We start from the raw sequence: 16,767 nt of genomic DNA on the forward strand, positions 1-16,767 counted from the left end.
AAATTGTACAGCAAGCTCCTGCATATCCTTCACCCAGATTCCTGTTACCAGCTGTATCTCCCACCACACACACACACACACACACTCACACTCACACACACTCACACACACTTGTGTATTTCTGCACATACATATTTTTTCCTGAGAGATTCGAATTCTCAGATTGCAGACAAGACACCCCACTTCTCCTTAATAACGTTTCAGTGTCTGTTTCCTATAAATAAGGGCACAACCTGCACAGCCAGAATACAGCCATCAGGTTCAGGAAGCTGGCAGTGATGCAGCACTTCCATGAAATCCACAGACCCCATTCTCTTTCCCCAGTTGTCCTGATCCTGTTTTCTCTAGATCCCAAATCAATTATAGGATCACAGATTACATTTATTTGTTATGTCTCTCTGGTTCAACCAAGAGAAGTAACATATTTCTTTCTTCGTCGTCGTCGTCTTCATCATCTTCGTCTTCTCCTCCTCCTCCTCACCCGCAGCATATGGAGGTTCCCAGGCTAGGGGTCAACTCGGAGCTACAGCTGCTGACCTGCACCACAGCCACAGCAACAACAATACCAGATCCGAGCCCTGTGTGCAACCTACACCACAGCTCACGTCAATGCTGGATCCTTAACCCACTGAGCAAGGCCAGGGATCAAACCCACAACCTCATGGTTCCTAGTTGGATTCATTTCCACTGCACCACGACGGAAACTCCCGAAATAACGTATTTCTTTCTCTTTCATGACGTTGAAATTGTTTGAGGAGTGCAGGCCAGTTACTTTGGGGAAGGTCCCTCTGTCTGGGCCTGACATGTTGGCTCATGCTGAATGCTTCATCTGAAGTGGTGCTCTGTTCCTCTCGTATCAGGAGACACACACAGGGTCCCTGTGTCCCACAACTTGTTACTACTGGGCTGAGATTGGATCGGCCAGGTTTCTCTACTTACTAACAAGTAATGAGTAGGTGTTCATTATTTAACTTTGAAACTGTGTAAATAACCTTTTTTCTCATCTTTCACGTATTTATTTCACCATCCACTGATGACATTTGTCTCAATCATTATTACTAAGATAGTTGCCAAATAATTATTTTTCTCATTCCAACATTTCTTCTACGTTTATTCTAAGGAACAGCTTTCTCCTCCCGATTTATCTCCATCAGCATGAACTGGGGGATTCCTGTTTTATTCAGTGGGTTATAGACTTTAGTGTCCTTTTTTTTTTTAAACTCTACATTGGAATAAATTTAGACCTACAGAAATTTTTCAGAAATAGTGTAGATTTCCCATATTCCCTGGCCCAGGGTCCCCTCGAGGTCACCTCTCACATAAGCATAGGACGGGTCTCAACGTCATCTAGTTAACGTTGGTACAGTACCATTCACTCAACTCTAGACCTTACTCGGATTTTGCCACTGTTCCACTAATGTCCTTTTTCTCTTCCAAGGTCCATCATTGTTTGTTTTAATGCTCAAATGGTCCCTGATCTGGCCCCTTCCAGCCAGTTTTCCATTCTTTTTGTATGCCCCTGGCATTTTTAGAGGACTTTCTTTCTGGCACAACAAAATATACCAGGCTCATCTTGTACTTTCCTGCCCCAGCCCTGGAGTCATTCACTTTTCCAGGATCCCTTGTTCCTTTGGTGAGAAATGATATTTAGAAACTAAGTTCTGGGCATCAGGTATGTTTTTTACTGCTTGGGTGTCGTGCTTCTTGGTCCTCTGAGCTAAGGGAACTAAGAAATACATGTACACGTATGTATACGTATCTACTTTTATACCTATTTGTATATTAAAAACCTGTGAGTTTACGTCAGTACCTCGAGTTCTGACCTAACCCCACAGGGTTTATTTGAGCCTCCCCATTCCCATATCTGAACTACCTTCTGCAGCGGTGAGAAACTTGGTTCCCAGCCTCCTCCATGCGCTGTCTCATTTGCCCTGTTTACCTGAGTGGAACGCATCTCCCAGTGGCGCTCAAGCCAGAGCTTGGCTCCCCAGCCCCACCGGCTGCACGGAGGGAAGCGTGCACAGTAGTTTGGGTGCCCTTGGATTAACGAGCCCTCTAGCTTCCTGGGGATCTTAAGCCACTTGGCCCATGCTCACCTCCTTGCCCACTTTTTCTGACCACCGTCTTCCTCTCCCAGAGCCATCACTGCTTTCCTTTCCGATTAGAATACCATTTCCATGAATGCCAGCCGCAGGCCCGCCAGAAGAAACAGCCTGGGTCGTCCAGACATCAGCTTGGTCTGCAGTGTGGTTTTTCTTCTCTTTGTGTTTTAATCTTTCCCTCTGCTGCCTGTGCTCTGCAGGAGTCTTTATTCCTGGGTCTTTCTCTCTGTCTGTGGAACTCCCAGCAGTATTTCCCAAGGGCCCCCAAATGTTTCTGCAGGGACGAGGGTAGAGACACATCCGCATCTCTGACATGTCTCTTTAAGCTGGAGAGAAAGTGAATCCCAGCGATGATCAATGCATCTGTGTGGCTGTGTGGCCGTGTAGATTCTGAGATCAAAGCTTAGAGCCTGGCTTTGGAGTCAGACAGTCCCCAGGTCAAATTCCAGCTCCGATAAATTCTGTGATCTGAGGCAAGTCATACTATTTTTCTCAGCTTCAGTTTCTTCATTTATCAAATGGGATCCTGATGCCTCTACTCAGGGCTGGTGTGAGGATTAAGTGCGATTGTATTTACCCAGTACTGTGCCTGGTTTATAGCCCTAGTGCAAGAGACTGACCAGAAAAAAATGGTGAAGCACAGCGTGGCGGGATAAAAGTATGAATGGTTTGCCGTGGGAATGCAGAGGGGTGTATCCAGCACTTGCAGGCCTGTGTCCTCTCCCTCGGCCAGCCCCTCGCGTCTCCCACCCTCTCGCCCTCACACTGTCTTCTGTACTCACTTCTGACTCTACCTGCATCTGCTGTGAAATTTTCTCTCTAATCTCCTCTGTTACCGCCCTTGCCACAAACAAATTATTCATATTGTCTGTATGGCCACCTTAGCGTTTTATTCCCACCTTGAGCTGTAAAGCTCACAAGCCTGAAGGTCCCAGCCCCCCTAATTACAGGAGCCCTTCCGTTCAGCAGACCAGCCTGCCCCACGTCCCCGTCTCCTGTGGTCCGTCCTGTGAGATCTTGCCAAAACTCAGGATGGTATTTGGCGCCTAGAAGAAACAATAGCTTTTTCGGTGGACTTCATTGTCGTCTTATACTTAGAGCCCACAGAGCCTTGCACATACTGAGTGCTCCATTCAGACGGGATTGGATTGGAGCCTCTCTGCAAACTCACGAACTTCGCCCATTCCCATCTGAGTAACTCTCCTCTTCTATCCATTGAAACCATTTGACTACTAATTTTCTAAAGTCTCGTATGGCATAGAAGCCTGCTGCTGAAGAGAGGACGCTGGAAGGGTGGGCTGGGTTACGCTGATTGCTTTATTTCTCATCCACACCAAAGAACAATGTCGAAAGTCACCCAGTAGACATTTTGCAAAATCTGAAAGAGCTTTAGAGGTTTTTTTTTTTAAAGTAGACATTTTCTCTGTGTTCTGTGATCATAACTTACAGCCTTACTCATCACGTTGGCTCGGAAATCGCAGACAGGTGAGGAAGTATCCTGACTTGAGCGTCTAGGGGAATTAGATGAATGGGTAAAGAAAAAATGCTTCAGAGCTCTGGCTCCTGTTTTGGTTGGTCCTCTAAATCCAGAGATTAGAATCTGTCATAGGAAGACTCCACCTTCTGTTATGCCCTCTCCCCTCCCCCTCCCCAGTGCACCAGCCCCACCCTCTCCCACCTTCCTTTTCAGCCCTTAGGAACAAAATGTGATTGTTGATCCACTAAGTATGTATTAGATACCAACATAATTGAGAGACTAGCTTCATACAGAAGCATGAAGGGGGGCCAAGGGGGGGCAAAAATAGCACAGACATTATTTATCCGTACTCTCAGACTCTTAGAATAACACACATGACACAGGCAAGAGTCTACCACTATAGAGCAACAGCCTTCACCATTCGTACCCACTCCAGCTTCTAGGACGTGATTGGCTACAGTGTTGTCTCAGAAAGGCTTCTGAAATTAGCCAGATCCGCGAAAAGGACAGCTGCCAGTGAGGAGCACTGCCTGCCGCGGGCCCAGGATGGGAGACGGTCAGCACGTTTCCTGACCCTTTGACGTCCTTACACTGCATAGGAAGGTGTTCAGACAAACGAGCACGAGTGTGGTAGGAGGACAGAAGTTGAAGGTGAGGTAGAGGATGGGCGTGAGGGGGAGCTGAGCCGGAAGCGAGAGTGGAGAGGTGGGGGGTGGCGGCAGGGGGGCTGGGAGACGCACAGACGGAGATGGAGCCGAGGGGCAGCTGTGGGGTCTGCCTGGGGCTGGGCTTGGGGGACTGCGGAGAAGTGGGAGATTAAAGGAAGGGGAGGCAAGAAGAGGGTGTGAGTTACCCTCTGAAACTTTCCGAGGTCAGCTACCAGGTTGCTTCTCTGCTTGCTGATGGCAGCACCATCACAATGAACTGGCCTATGGCCTAGGCCTGAAGTTTTTTGAGGCCAGAATGGCTAGAGCTGAATGTCTAAAACTTTTTAGTAACAAAAGCTCTTGAGTAAAACGTCAGTTTTCCTTATTCCTGCTAATTGATACTCTGCGTGGTTCTTGTCTGTTTCTTCCTGGCTGTTATATAAATACGTTTTAAAAGCACAGCTGGATTCTGACAGCCTTAGACAGCAAGCTGAAAAGATGCACAATATCAAGAGGGGTGGGGATACCCCCCCCCCATTTTTCATACAGCACAACTCTGCAGGGACCAATTAATACAGCCCTGCCGGATTGTAACTAGTGATGACTTAGTGTGAGGAGGCAGATTCGGCGATGTTTGAATGGGAAATGGGAGAAAATTGCAAACATCATCCCCACCGTGACCTCGGGCAAGCCTGGAGCTGCTTGGACCTCTCTCCTCCCAAGATTTCTTACACCTTTGATTCTGGAAGTTGTAAGAAGAAGCTGCATTAGAGGAAAAAGAAAGCATTAGAATATTCCTTTACAGTTTCTCTTTGTTTAGGTATCTGTCTGCTGGGTACATTTGGGTTAGTGGTAGTTAAATGTTTGCTGATACCATAGCCTTTCTGTGTTTGAGGAGGTAGTAGAGGAGAGTGGTTAAAAGCATGAGGTCGGGAGCCAGGCTGCTTCGTTTTTAATCCTGGCTCTCCCACTCCCCGGCTAAATGATTTTCTGCACGTCGATTAGCTTTTCTGCACGTCGATTTTGGAAAAGGAGGGTGGTGTCAGTACCTACTTTGTAAGGTTATTATGAAGATTCAGTGAAGTTCAATGAAAAGATGCTTGTAAAGAGCCGGCACAGTGCCTGCTACACTGTAAGTGTTCAGAAAATGATCCCTGTCATTAATTAGGGTTTTCATTTGTGGGAAGGGGAGATGGTGTGTGACACTAAATTGTGTGACAAACTTTCTAGGCCTTAATTTTTTCATCTCTTAGAGGGTCCAATAACCCCTGATCTTTCTCCCAGGGGCGTGGAGTCACATGTGGTCATGAAATGCCTTGAAAAGTATAAATCAGAAGTTCCCATCATGGCACACTGGAAACGAATCCGACTAGGAACCGTGAGGTTGCAGGTCTGATCCCTGGCCTTGCTCAGTGGGTTAAGGATCCGGCGTTGCCATGAGCTGTGGTGTAGGTCGAAGACACGGCTCGCATCTGGTGTTGCTGTGGCTGTGGTGTAGGCTGGTGGCTACAGCTCCAGGAGACCCCTAGCCTGGGAACCTCCATGTGCCGTGGGTGCGGCCCTAAAAAGACAAAAGACAAAAAAAAAAAAGAAAAGAAAAAGAAAGAAAAGTATAAAGGAGCGCACAAATGCCAGATTTTATTGCTGCCGTTATTGTAGGAGTGGTAGTGGTAGTTAATGAAGATATTGATAAAAATGGGTCCAACTTTCTTAATGTTTTTAATTTTTTATTTTTCTATTGAGATATAGCTGATGTACAGTATCGGGATGGTTTCAGGTATACAGCAAAGTGGTGTGTATATACACACACACAAACATACATACATACACACGCATGCATATAATATACACACCTACATATATACATGCATATGTATATATATTTCAGATTGTTTTTCATTACAGGTTATTACAAGACATGGAACACCGTTCCTGTGCTCTACAGTAAATCCTTGGTGCTTTTCTCTTTTATAGACAGTAGAGTGCCTCTCTTAACCCATACTCTTACTTTAGCCTCCCCATTCTTGCCCTTTGGTAACCGTGAGTTTGTTTTCAATACCTGGGGGTCTGTTCCATTTTGCAAATGGGTTCATTTGTACTCTTGTCTAGATTCCACGTCTAAGTGGAGTCGTGCAGTATCTGTCTTCGACCTTCTGAAATGGGTCTGATGTTAAAGGTAAAAGCAGGAGGGTGGTTCCCTCCCGCAGGCAAGCGCATCTGCTGTGTCTTGCTCGCAGTAAGCCGACACTTCATGTTTTCTTCCTCCTAGAAACCTTGGTGAACTGATAGATCGGTTCGTGGCCGATTTCAAGGCCCAGGGGCCCCCTAAGCCCAGCATGGATGAGGGGGGCGCCGTGCTCCCCAGCTGCGCCGACCTCTTCGTCTACTACAAGAAGTGCATGGTGCAGTGCTCGCAGCTCAGCACCGGGGAGCCCATGATCGCCCTGACCACCATTTTCCAGAAGTACCTCCAAGAATACGCCTGGAAAATCCTCTCTGGCAACCTGCCCAAGTGAGTCCTCTTCTTCCTGGGCTGTGGTACAGGAAGATTCTAAATATACCTAAATATGGAAATCTTTAGAGAAATCCACCCTGAGGTTGTTTACTGAACCGCTGAGAGTATCGGAGGAAAATACCCTTAGGAGCTCCCCAGGGCCTGGGCTTGTTTCCTCTCGGATGGGATTCCACACGGCAGATCAGGAAATGCCTGTGCCGGCTGCCAGCCCGTCCCATCCCACCGCAGTGGATGCAAGGGAGTCAGTCCCACTGTACATGTATTTGGTTTTCAGGGAGTCAGTGATAATAGGTACTTCCCCCCCCGGGGGGGGGAAGGTGGGGTAGGGGAGAAATGGCTTTTGAACATCGAGGGCAGTTTCATTGGGGTCCCATCCAGTGCCCGCGTGCCCTGGGATGACACGCCGGGGAGAGGCACGAATCTGCTTTTCCCTCCGTCTGCTTTTCCCGCTGTCTGCACAGTCTCTGCTAGGGTGTGTGTGTCTTGCTGTCCTGGATAGAGGCTAATGTTTAAAGATGTGGGATTCTGGGGGCGGTGCTTGTGTAGCACAGCTCCTGATTAGAGTGACTTCACTGCATTATCCTGGGGCATTAAAATACTGTTCTTTTGCTTATTACTTGAAATAAATGGATCTTTGGAATAGAGTTTTAGAAGTAGTTTCTATTGTAATAAAATATGACCTAAGTAATGCTTCAGAATTCAGTAATTTTTACGATTAGGAATCCTTCTCCTAGCTAAATTCAGCAGTTCTGGAATTAGTTTCTGTCGTTGTCACTAAAATGTGTCATATATAGGAACTTTACATGATGGAGAGGAAAGAAAAATAAAATCCCTACACTCTGTAAGAGACTTGAAGTAACGAAAGTGTCACAAATGAGAAGTTTTTTGAATATGATAAACATTAGTTAAACATTGTTCATAACTTTCATCCTGATTTTCAAGATAATACTAGTTTAGAAAATACAGAAAAGCACAGAGATCACCACGCAGAGAAAACAAGTCTAACTTTTCAGTGCACATTTTTTTGTTCTTTCTTTAGTTCTGTAATGTGTGTGATTGTGTGCTTTTGTTTATTCGTTTTAACAGGATTGGGACGCTACTGCTTGTAGCTTTGTACCTGCTGCTTTCATTTAACATCGTGCTGTGAGCCTTTTCCCCTGTGTCTTAGTGTCACAGCAGGAAGCAAATGGTACTCAGCTGGGATTTTGTAACTAAAACCATTGTTCACAGAAATGGGGGGGGGGGGCAGGTGCAGGTGGAGGGAACCAACAGGATTCTGAATCTCCCCAACACTAGCGGGTAATTGTTACTACTTTAAAACTCACTGGAGAGCTGGGGCTGTGGACAAAGGGCTTCCCCCCAGAACCTATAGTCATAGGGGGCCACGGTCACTGCCAGGACCACACACTGAAGCAGAGGGAGCAGGAGGGCTAGTTATTCCTCAGACTTCTCTCTCCCCTACCAACCTCTCCTACTTCCTGCAGCATCTGCTGTTGGCTCCAACCAACAGGAGGCAGTGGGCCTGGGAGCCTGAGTGATAAGTCTGCAGAGCTTGGTCTCCAAAGAGATAGAGAAAGTGATAGGAAGAGAAAGAAGAGCAGAGAACAGTCAGCACAATAAAATAAAAATATTCATTATGATCCCAAGATGTCCCAACGTACAGACGAACCTCAGCTAACTTCTGAGATTCTTTTTTTTTTGTCTTTTTTGCGCCACCCTCTCAGCATATAGAGGTTTCTTGGCTAGGGGTCCATTCAGAGCTGTAGCCACCAGCCTACACCAGAGCCACGGCAACACCAGATCTGAGCCGCGTCTGTGACCTACACCACAGCTCATGGCAACACCGGATTCTTAACCCACTGAGCGAGGCCAGGGATCGAACCCATAACCTCATGCTTCCTAGTTGGATTTGTTTGCGCTGAGCCACGACAGGAACTCCACTTCTGAGATACTTATTGTTCGTTCTCTTAATTGACCATTTACACTGGATTCACTATTTGGGTATTTTTTTTTAATGTTTTATTTAGCATTTCTTTTAGAATTTGGCTTGCTGAAGTTTTATTTGGAATTTTAGAATGTGTTTTTGTAATACTCTTTTTTTTTTGACTGCCCTGCAGCATGTGGAGTTCCTGGGCCAAGAATCAGATCCAAGCCACAGTTGTGACCTACGCTGCAGCCTTGGCAACGCTGGATACTTTAACCCACTGCACCAGGCCGGGGATCAAACCTTCCTCCTGGTGCTGTAGATATGGCGCCAGTCCCATTGCCCCGCAGCAGAAACTGCCTGTTTTGGGTTTTTTCTTTTTTTTTCTTGTCTTTTTGCCTTTTCTAGGGCCACTCCCGCAGCATATGAAGGTTCCCAGGCTAGGGGTCGAATCGGAGCTGCTGCTGGTGGCCGACACCAGAGCCACAGCAATGTGGGATCCGAGCTGCGTCTGCAACCTACACCACAGCTCACAGCAACGCCGGATCCTTAACCCACTGAGCGAGGCCAGGGATCGAACCCGCAACCTCATGGTTCCTGGTCGGATTCATTAACCACTGTGCCGCAACGGGAACTTCTATTTTGGTATTTTAAATAACACTCAAAAGAGCATCCTCGAACTACTGGCTCATGTCATCTGAACATGCTTTAAGCTCCTGAGATATACGTCCAAGAAGGTTGTGCAATTTAACACTCCTAACCCACAGTGGAAGAGAGTGCCAGTGTCCTCTCCCTTATAAGTGCCAGATATTAAGATTTTTTTTCTCCCTAATCTTTGTTTACCAGGAAGACTGGGAAGTTTAAGAGGTTTTTCTGTGTTGTTTTGTTTTTAGGGAAATTTTTTTCTTTAATTTTTAAGGTAAGTGGCCTTGAATTCTGGTTCCTAAAAAATGGAATCTCACAGTTGAAATTTTATAACTGCATTTAAAAAACCTGCATGTCTATTTTGTGAATGTGATTAGATCAGTAGGAAGGGATGAGATGCTCTTTGGCTTCTTGAGGCAAAGCCGGCCTTTCTTTGGACAGGAACCACGTGTTAACATTCACTTGTGGAAACCACCCGCCCTGCCGCCACTGCCCCCAAGCACGAAGACAAATTCCCAGGCAGAGTTTTCTCAACTGTGAGAAACAGTTGGGGAGGCAGCCTTTGTGCTGCAGATGATCCTGAGTGAGCTGAACAGATCAGGAAATTCCCAGCCAAGCAGAGAGGCTGCTGGGCAGCCTGCTCTGTGGGCCCCAGAGCCATCACGGTTAATGCGACTGGTAACTGGCTCACAGTGAGGTCGCCTCGTGTGGAGTTCCTGTCGTGGTTCAGCAGAAGCGAATCTGACCAGTATCCATAAGGATGTGGGTTCGATCCCTGGCCTCGCTCAGTGGGTTTAGGATCCAGCGTTGCCGTGAGCTGTGGTGTAGGCCGCCAGCACAGCTCAGATCTGGCGTTGCTGTGGCTGTGGCGTAGGCCAGCAGCTACAGCTCCGATTCGACCCCTAGCCTGGGAACCTCCATGTGCCTCGGGGATGGCCCTTAAAAAACAAAAGACAAAAAAATAAAAAATAGAGATCGCCTCTTCCTATTCCTGATGGTCAGAGAATTTAAACAGATGATGGTCAAGGTAAGGTCACCAGGAAGGGGACTCATTGTGTGTGGGCTTTTTTGGGCCACCTCCAGCCTTTCCTTCCCCCTTTTCTTTGTCTCACGCTGTGCGGTTCCCCGGTCAGGAAGCAAATTAAGTCCCGGCCTGAGTAGTTCCTGTTCCTTTTCCTCAGAACCACAAGCAGCAGCGGCGGGCTGACCATCAGCAGCCTCCTCAAGGAGAAGGAGGGCTCGGAAGTGGCCAAGTTCACGCTCGAGGAGCTCTGCCTTATCTGCAGCATCCTGAGCACCGCCGAGTACTGCCTGGCCACCACCCAGCAGGTGAGCCGCCGGCCGCCCTCACCACCGCCTCCTTTTCCCCGAACTGTCCTCCGGGCCGCGTCGCCCTGTGGGGACGAGTCTGGGCCCTCATGAGGCCACATCCCACCTCTGGCAGAGCAGCGGGCCTCCCACAGGGAAAGCCTGGTGTCGGGCAGTCCTCTCACAGAAGGAGGCCGGTGAGAAAGCAAGACTGGCCTCCTCCCCGGGGCTGTGTTGTCAAGGGCGAGACACGTGGCCTCTTGAAAATGGGTCAGTAGCACCCTCTCCCGCCTGAGAGAAGCAGTAACACATAGGGTGGGACTCGGCCTCAGCCTTGGGGGCGATGAGTCCCAACCAGTGATTCCATTCTCAGTTGTGTTACCAGGCTCAGTGAAGATCCTTTGGGCTTTACTGTGTCTCTTGAAATTTACACAGCGTTCTCAGTCTGCCGGGACACACAACCATTGTTTGGCTGCTGACGTTCAGGAACTGGGAGGCAGGAAAGGGTGATTGCTCTGCTGGAGCTCCCATTAGCAGGAGGAAGACCCAGCAGAATTCTCCATTCTGCCTGAGCCACGGGATTCCTTTCCACATTCGGTCTGGAATGCATCTAAGGCCGAGAGAAAGACAATCCCTGGGGAAGGTTCTGTCCTTCCTCCTTTGGGGGTTTGTTATTTATACACGTCTGCATCGGAGGACGGCAGCCGTGGCTTACGGTTCAGACAGCACAGCCGAGAGCACCTGCGAGCCAGAGCAGGCATACAGGAGGCCAAAGAAGAAGGGGTCCCCCTAAAATCTCACAGGCGAGGTTTCACCACCCAGAGGCAGGGGCAGTATGTGCTCTGCTTGGGGACATGGCCCCACGGAGTCACAGAGGGAGTGGCTTGTAAAGGTTTGGCCTTGGAGCCGAGATAGCAAGCCATTTGGTTCCAGTGCTTCCAGGGCGGGAGGTCTGCGAGGACCTCAAAGGCAGGGGTTCCAGGAGGCCTCGATGCAGAAACAGTGCTTCACTTTTGTGCATGCGCAGAAGGGGAAAAACACACACAAATAGAGTATTTTAAAAGTAAAATAGCCATGCCCCCCCCCCCCAAAAAAAACCCTATAAAATGAATGACTTAATTTCATCACCCTCAAATAATTATATTAGCAATTTGGAGCTTTTTCTTTTCTTTATTTTTTAGGGTAGCACGCACAGTATATGGAAGTTCCCAGGCTAGGGTTCAAATTGGAGCTTTAGTTGCCAGTTTACGCCTCAGCAACAGCAACACAGGATCTGAGCCATGTCTGTGACCTACACCACCACTCACGGCAACACTGGATCCTTAACCCACTGAGTGAGGCTAGGGATTGAACCCGTATCCTCGTGGATCTGAGTCGGGTTCATTATTGCCAAGCCACAACGGGAACTCCCTGGAGCATTTTCTTTCAGTTTTTTTTCATGAACATGGTTTCATATGCTATAAACTTAATTCACATTCATATATTTTTGTTGCTTTTCTATTTTACTGCCGCTTGTATGGCAATGGAAGTTCCCAGCCTAGGGGTCGAATCAGGGCTGCAGCTGAGGCCTACACCACAGCCAAGGCAACACCAGATCCGAGCCGTTTCTGTGACCTTTCCTGCAGCTTGCTGCAACACTGAATCCTTAATCCACAGACTGAGGCCATGGACCGAACTTGTATCTTTACAGAAACAACTTTGGGCCCTTAACCCACTGAGCCAGGATGGGAACTCCTCTTTTCATTGTTACTGCTTTTGTGGTTTTTGTTGTTGTTTGTCTTATGGCCACACCTGCAGCATATCGAAGTTCCTGGGTCAGGGATCTAACCCATGCCTCCACAGCAACCTGAGTCACTGCAGTTGGATTCTTAACCTGCTGAGCCACAGCAAGAGCTCCTTTTTTCTTTTCTCTCTCTCTCTCTCTCTTTTTTTTTTTTTTTTTTTTTTTTTGCCTTTTAGGGCCACACCTGCAGCACATGGAGGTTCCCAGGCTAAGGGTCTAATTGGATCTACAGCTTCCAGCCTATGCCACAGCCACGGCAGCGAGGGATCCAAGCCAAGTGTGCAACCTACACTACAGCTCATGGCAACGCTGGATCCTTAACCCACTGAGCAAGGTCAGGGATCGACCCTGCAACCTCATGGATCGTAGCTGGATTCGTTTCCTCTGCGCCACGACGGGATCTCCCTTTTTCTTATTTTTAACATCACAATATTAGCATTTCTCCTATTGCTATCATGTCTTTCTTGCCATCCTTGTTACGCTTATATAATAAACCATAGAGTGATCAACTGTACAGATCGGTTTACATTATCCCTGATAGTTGTCTATGCTATTTCAAGGTTTTGCTTTTATGAGTAATCTTATTGAGAACATCTAATGTATTTTGCATTATTTTTCTAGAGCAGATTCTTAGAAGTTGTAGAAGTATTAGTTGATCAAAGACCATTTTGATGCGTCATGATAGATGTGGCCAGTTTTTTTGGGGTTTTTTTTGTCTTTTTTTTTTTTTTTTTGTCTTTTTTTGCCATTTCTTGAGCTGCTCCCTCGGCATATGAAGGTTCCCAGGCTAGGGGTCGAATCGAAGCTATAGCCACCGGCCTACGCCAGAGCCACAGCAACGCGGGATCTGAGCCGCGTCTGCAACCTACACCACAGCTCATGGCAACACCGGATCGTTAACCCACTGAGCAAGGGCAGGGACCAAACCCTCAACCTCATGGTTCCTAGTCGGATTCGTTAACCACTGCGCCACGACGGGAACTCCAGTTTTTTGTTATTTAGTGAACATTATTTTTACTGATTATAAAAGTAACTACATTCTTGGCACATATATTGTGATCTCTCAATACCATTTTCCACTGAAAGGAACCAAAGATTCCCAGAGAAATGACTAATTCCAGGTCTGGGGAAAAAGGTACAAGATGAACCTGGAATGTCATGTCTTACAAAAAACAAGAAAACATCAAAGACTATGAGAGTCGCTTCAGAAGGACTCAGGAGCTGTAGCGGACTTTATTATACCAAAAGACATGTCCAAGTCATAACCCCCAGGGCCTTAAACATGACCTTATTTGGAAATAGGGTCTTTGAAGATGTAATTAAGTGCAGATCTCAAATGAGAGCATCTTTGCTTAGGGTGAGCCCTAAATCCAATGACCAACGTCCTTAAAAGGACAGGGAGCTTTTTTTTTTAATTTTTTTTATTCTATATGCAATTTTTTTTCTTTTCCTACTGTACAGCAAGGGGATCAAATTATCCTTACATGTATACATTACAATTACATTTTTTTCCCACCCTTTGTTCTGTTGCAACATGAGTATCTAGACAAAGTTCTCAGTGCTACTCAGCAGGATCTCCTTGTAAATCTATTCTAAGTTGTGTCTGATAAGCCCAAGCTCCCGATCCCTCCCACTCCCTCCCCCTCCCATCAGACAGCCACAAGTCTCTTCTCCAAGTCCATGATTTTCTTTTCTGAGGAGATGTTCATTTGTGCTGGATATTAGATTCCAGTTATAAGCGGTATCATATGGTATTTGTCTTTGTCTTTCTGGCTCATTTCACTCAGGATGAGATTCTCTAGTTCCATCCATGTTGCTGCAAATGGCATTATGTCATTCCTTTTTATGGCTGAGTAGTATTCCATTGTGTATATATACCACATCTTCCTAATCCAATCATCTGTCGATGGACATTTGGGTTGTTTCCATGTCCTGGCTATTGTGAATAGTGCTGCAGTGAACATGCGGGTGCGTGGGACAGGGAGCTTTAATACCCAGAGATACAGGAGGATGGCCACGTGAAGGTGGAGATGGAGCCTGGAGTGGTGCATCGATAAGCCAAGGAACACCAAGAAGCACCAGCACCCGCCAGAAGCTAGAAGACAGACATAGGAGAGTTCTCCCTGAGAGCCCCCTGAAGGAACCAACCCTGCCAGCCCCCTGACTTTGGACTTGTGGCCTCCAGAACTGTGAGAGAGTACGCCTGTTTTAAGCCACCCAGCCTGTAGTCATTTGCTACAGCAGCCCCAGGAAAGAGGTCACAGGAGCCAACCTGAATGAACTCTACTGGTCAAAGATGAGATAGAAATAGCAGAGAGATACTAGCTACAGTGGATTGGAAGCATCAAAAATATTTAAATCCATTTGGTTATCGTGAAATTTTAAGATTCACTTATTGCCTTGGAAGATACTAAGAAAGCACAGGTGTGACTTGGATACTGGAACATAAGGGAAAGTTCTTATCCTGCCTTTCCTGTCTGACTCGTACTCGGGATAACCAGATCACTGACAGTGGAAGGTGTATCTTTATAGCAGATGTTCAGCCAATTAATGAAAAAGAAAAGATAGAATTTGAATATCATTTCTTTATATATACCTCTTAATGGGATAATAGATCTGGGCATTGACTTTCAGCGGCTGCTGACATTACACAAAGAGAGACAACCACAGAGTTCCCGCCGTGGCACAGTGAGTTAAGAATCTGACTGCAACGGCTTGGGTTGCAGCAGAGTTGTGGGTTCGATTCCCCAGCCCAGCACAGTTGGTTAAAGAATCTGGCATTGAAACAGTTGCTGTGTAGGTCCCAACTGAGGCTTGGATTCAATCCCTGGCCCGGGAACTCTATATGCCGCAAATGTGGCCATAAAGTAAATTTTAATTTTAATTTTAAAAAAAGATTTCCCATTGTGCCTCAGCGGGTTACAAACCTGACTAGTGTCCATGAGGATGTGGGTTTGATCCCTGGCCTCACTCAGTGGGTTAAGGATCCGGTGTTGCCATGAGCTATGGTATAGGTTGTGGATACAGCTCAGATCCTGCGTTGCTGTGGCTGTGGTGTAGGCCAGCAGCCGAAGCTCCTATTCGAATCCTGGGAACTTCCATCTGCCACAGGTGCAGCCCTAGAAACCAAAAAAAGAGAAAGCGCCAAACATTATGTATCTCCTGATGGAAGTACACGGCACCAGCAGGAAGGGGTTTTCTTAAAAAAAAAACAACCACCAAAACTAAAATATGATCAAGCTTCTACACCAAGCTTCTACATCTATCATTTCCAGGAAATACGAGGGACAAAGGAACATGCTAATTCGAACCTCGGGGATTCAGTCAGTAAGATCAAACTATGAGAGAATCTGCAGGGTCAATAACCTAGTTTCCTGAGGGAAAAATCTCAAGGGGTGAGGTCGTGTGTGCAAATAGAAATGCAGAGAGAAACCAGAGACTTAAGACTTCAAGCAACGAAGACCTAAAAAACAGTCCTCTTAAGAAACAAAGCCATTAATGTGTCAGTGTCGGCTCATGAAGGATACACTTTGACACTTTACCCCTGCGGAAGATGCACCATGCACCGCTTCTCCATTCGGGAGATTTTATGAAGCGCTTATTAGGCACCAGGCAGTGTTTGGTGCTACCTCACAGTGGTAAACAAAGCAGGCAGGTTTCTTACTGTCATGGACCTTAGAACCAAGAGAGGAGCCAGATGATAAAGAAGGCAAGCTGGAAACTCAGGTTTGTGAGAAGTGCCAGGGAGGAGCAGGTGTTGCGGTGCTAGTTAGGGAGTTGCCTGCTGAGGGCGGGTGCTCCCCGAGGGCCCCCCTAAGGAGGTGGTGTGGCAGCAGAGACCTGACCCGAGGCCAGCAAGGGAGGAGCCTGGAAGGGCTGGGAGGCAGGAGGGGTGAGCAGGGAGCGTGAAGGCCCTGAAGGGGCAAAGGCCGAGCTGTGCTCCAGAACCTTAAGAGGTTGGCGTAACTGAAGCCAAGCAGATGAGGGAGGAAGGCCGATGCAGCCGAGAGCTGGACCGGGCCCATGTCCTCGTGCTGAGGTTGGATGATTATTCTCAGTGTAACAGAAAGAGGCCGCTGAAGAGTTAAGCCGAAAAGCCCGGGAGTTCCCCTCGTGGCTCAGTTAATGAATCCCGACTAGGAACCATGAGGTTGTAGGTTCGATCCCTGGCCTTGTTCAGTGGGTTAAGGATCCAGCGTTGCCATGAGCTGAGGTGTAGGTCGCAGACATGGCTCAGATCCCAAATTTGCTGTGGCTGTGGTGTAGGCTGGCAGCTACAGTTCCAATTAGAGCCCTAGCCTAGGAACCTCCGCATGCCACAGGTGTGGCCCTAGAAAGATTTAAAAAAAAAAGCCAAAAAGCCCAC

At 47.3% G+C, this 16,767-nt stretch overlaps 1 protein-coding gene across 3 annotated transcripts in view; it reads left to right on the forward strand.

Moving 5' to 3' along the window:
* The window catches only part of VPS53 (VPS53, GARP complex subunit), a 149,421-nt gene that overhangs the window by 89,201 nt on the left and 43,453 nt on the right, over positions 1–16,767 (forward strand). For all 3 annotated transcript variants that reach the window (XM_003131813.4, XM_021067533.1, XM_021067534.1), the window contains 2 exons: positions 6,496–6,738; positions 10,492–10,639. In XM_003131813.4, coding sequence (XP_003131861.1) covers positions 6,496–6,738; positions 10,492–10,639 — 391 coding nt within the window. The remainder of the gene's footprint in view (positions 1–6,495; positions 6,739–10,491; positions 10,640–16,767) is intronic.

The sequence above is a fragment of the Sus scrofa genome, chromosome 12 (assembly GCF_000003025.6).
Source record: "Sus scrofa isolate TJ Tabasco breed Duroc chromosome 12, Sscrofa11.1, whole genome shotgun sequence".
Taxonomy (NCBI): Eukaryota; Metazoa; Chordata; class Mammalia; order Artiodactyla; family Suidae; genus Sus; species Sus scrofa.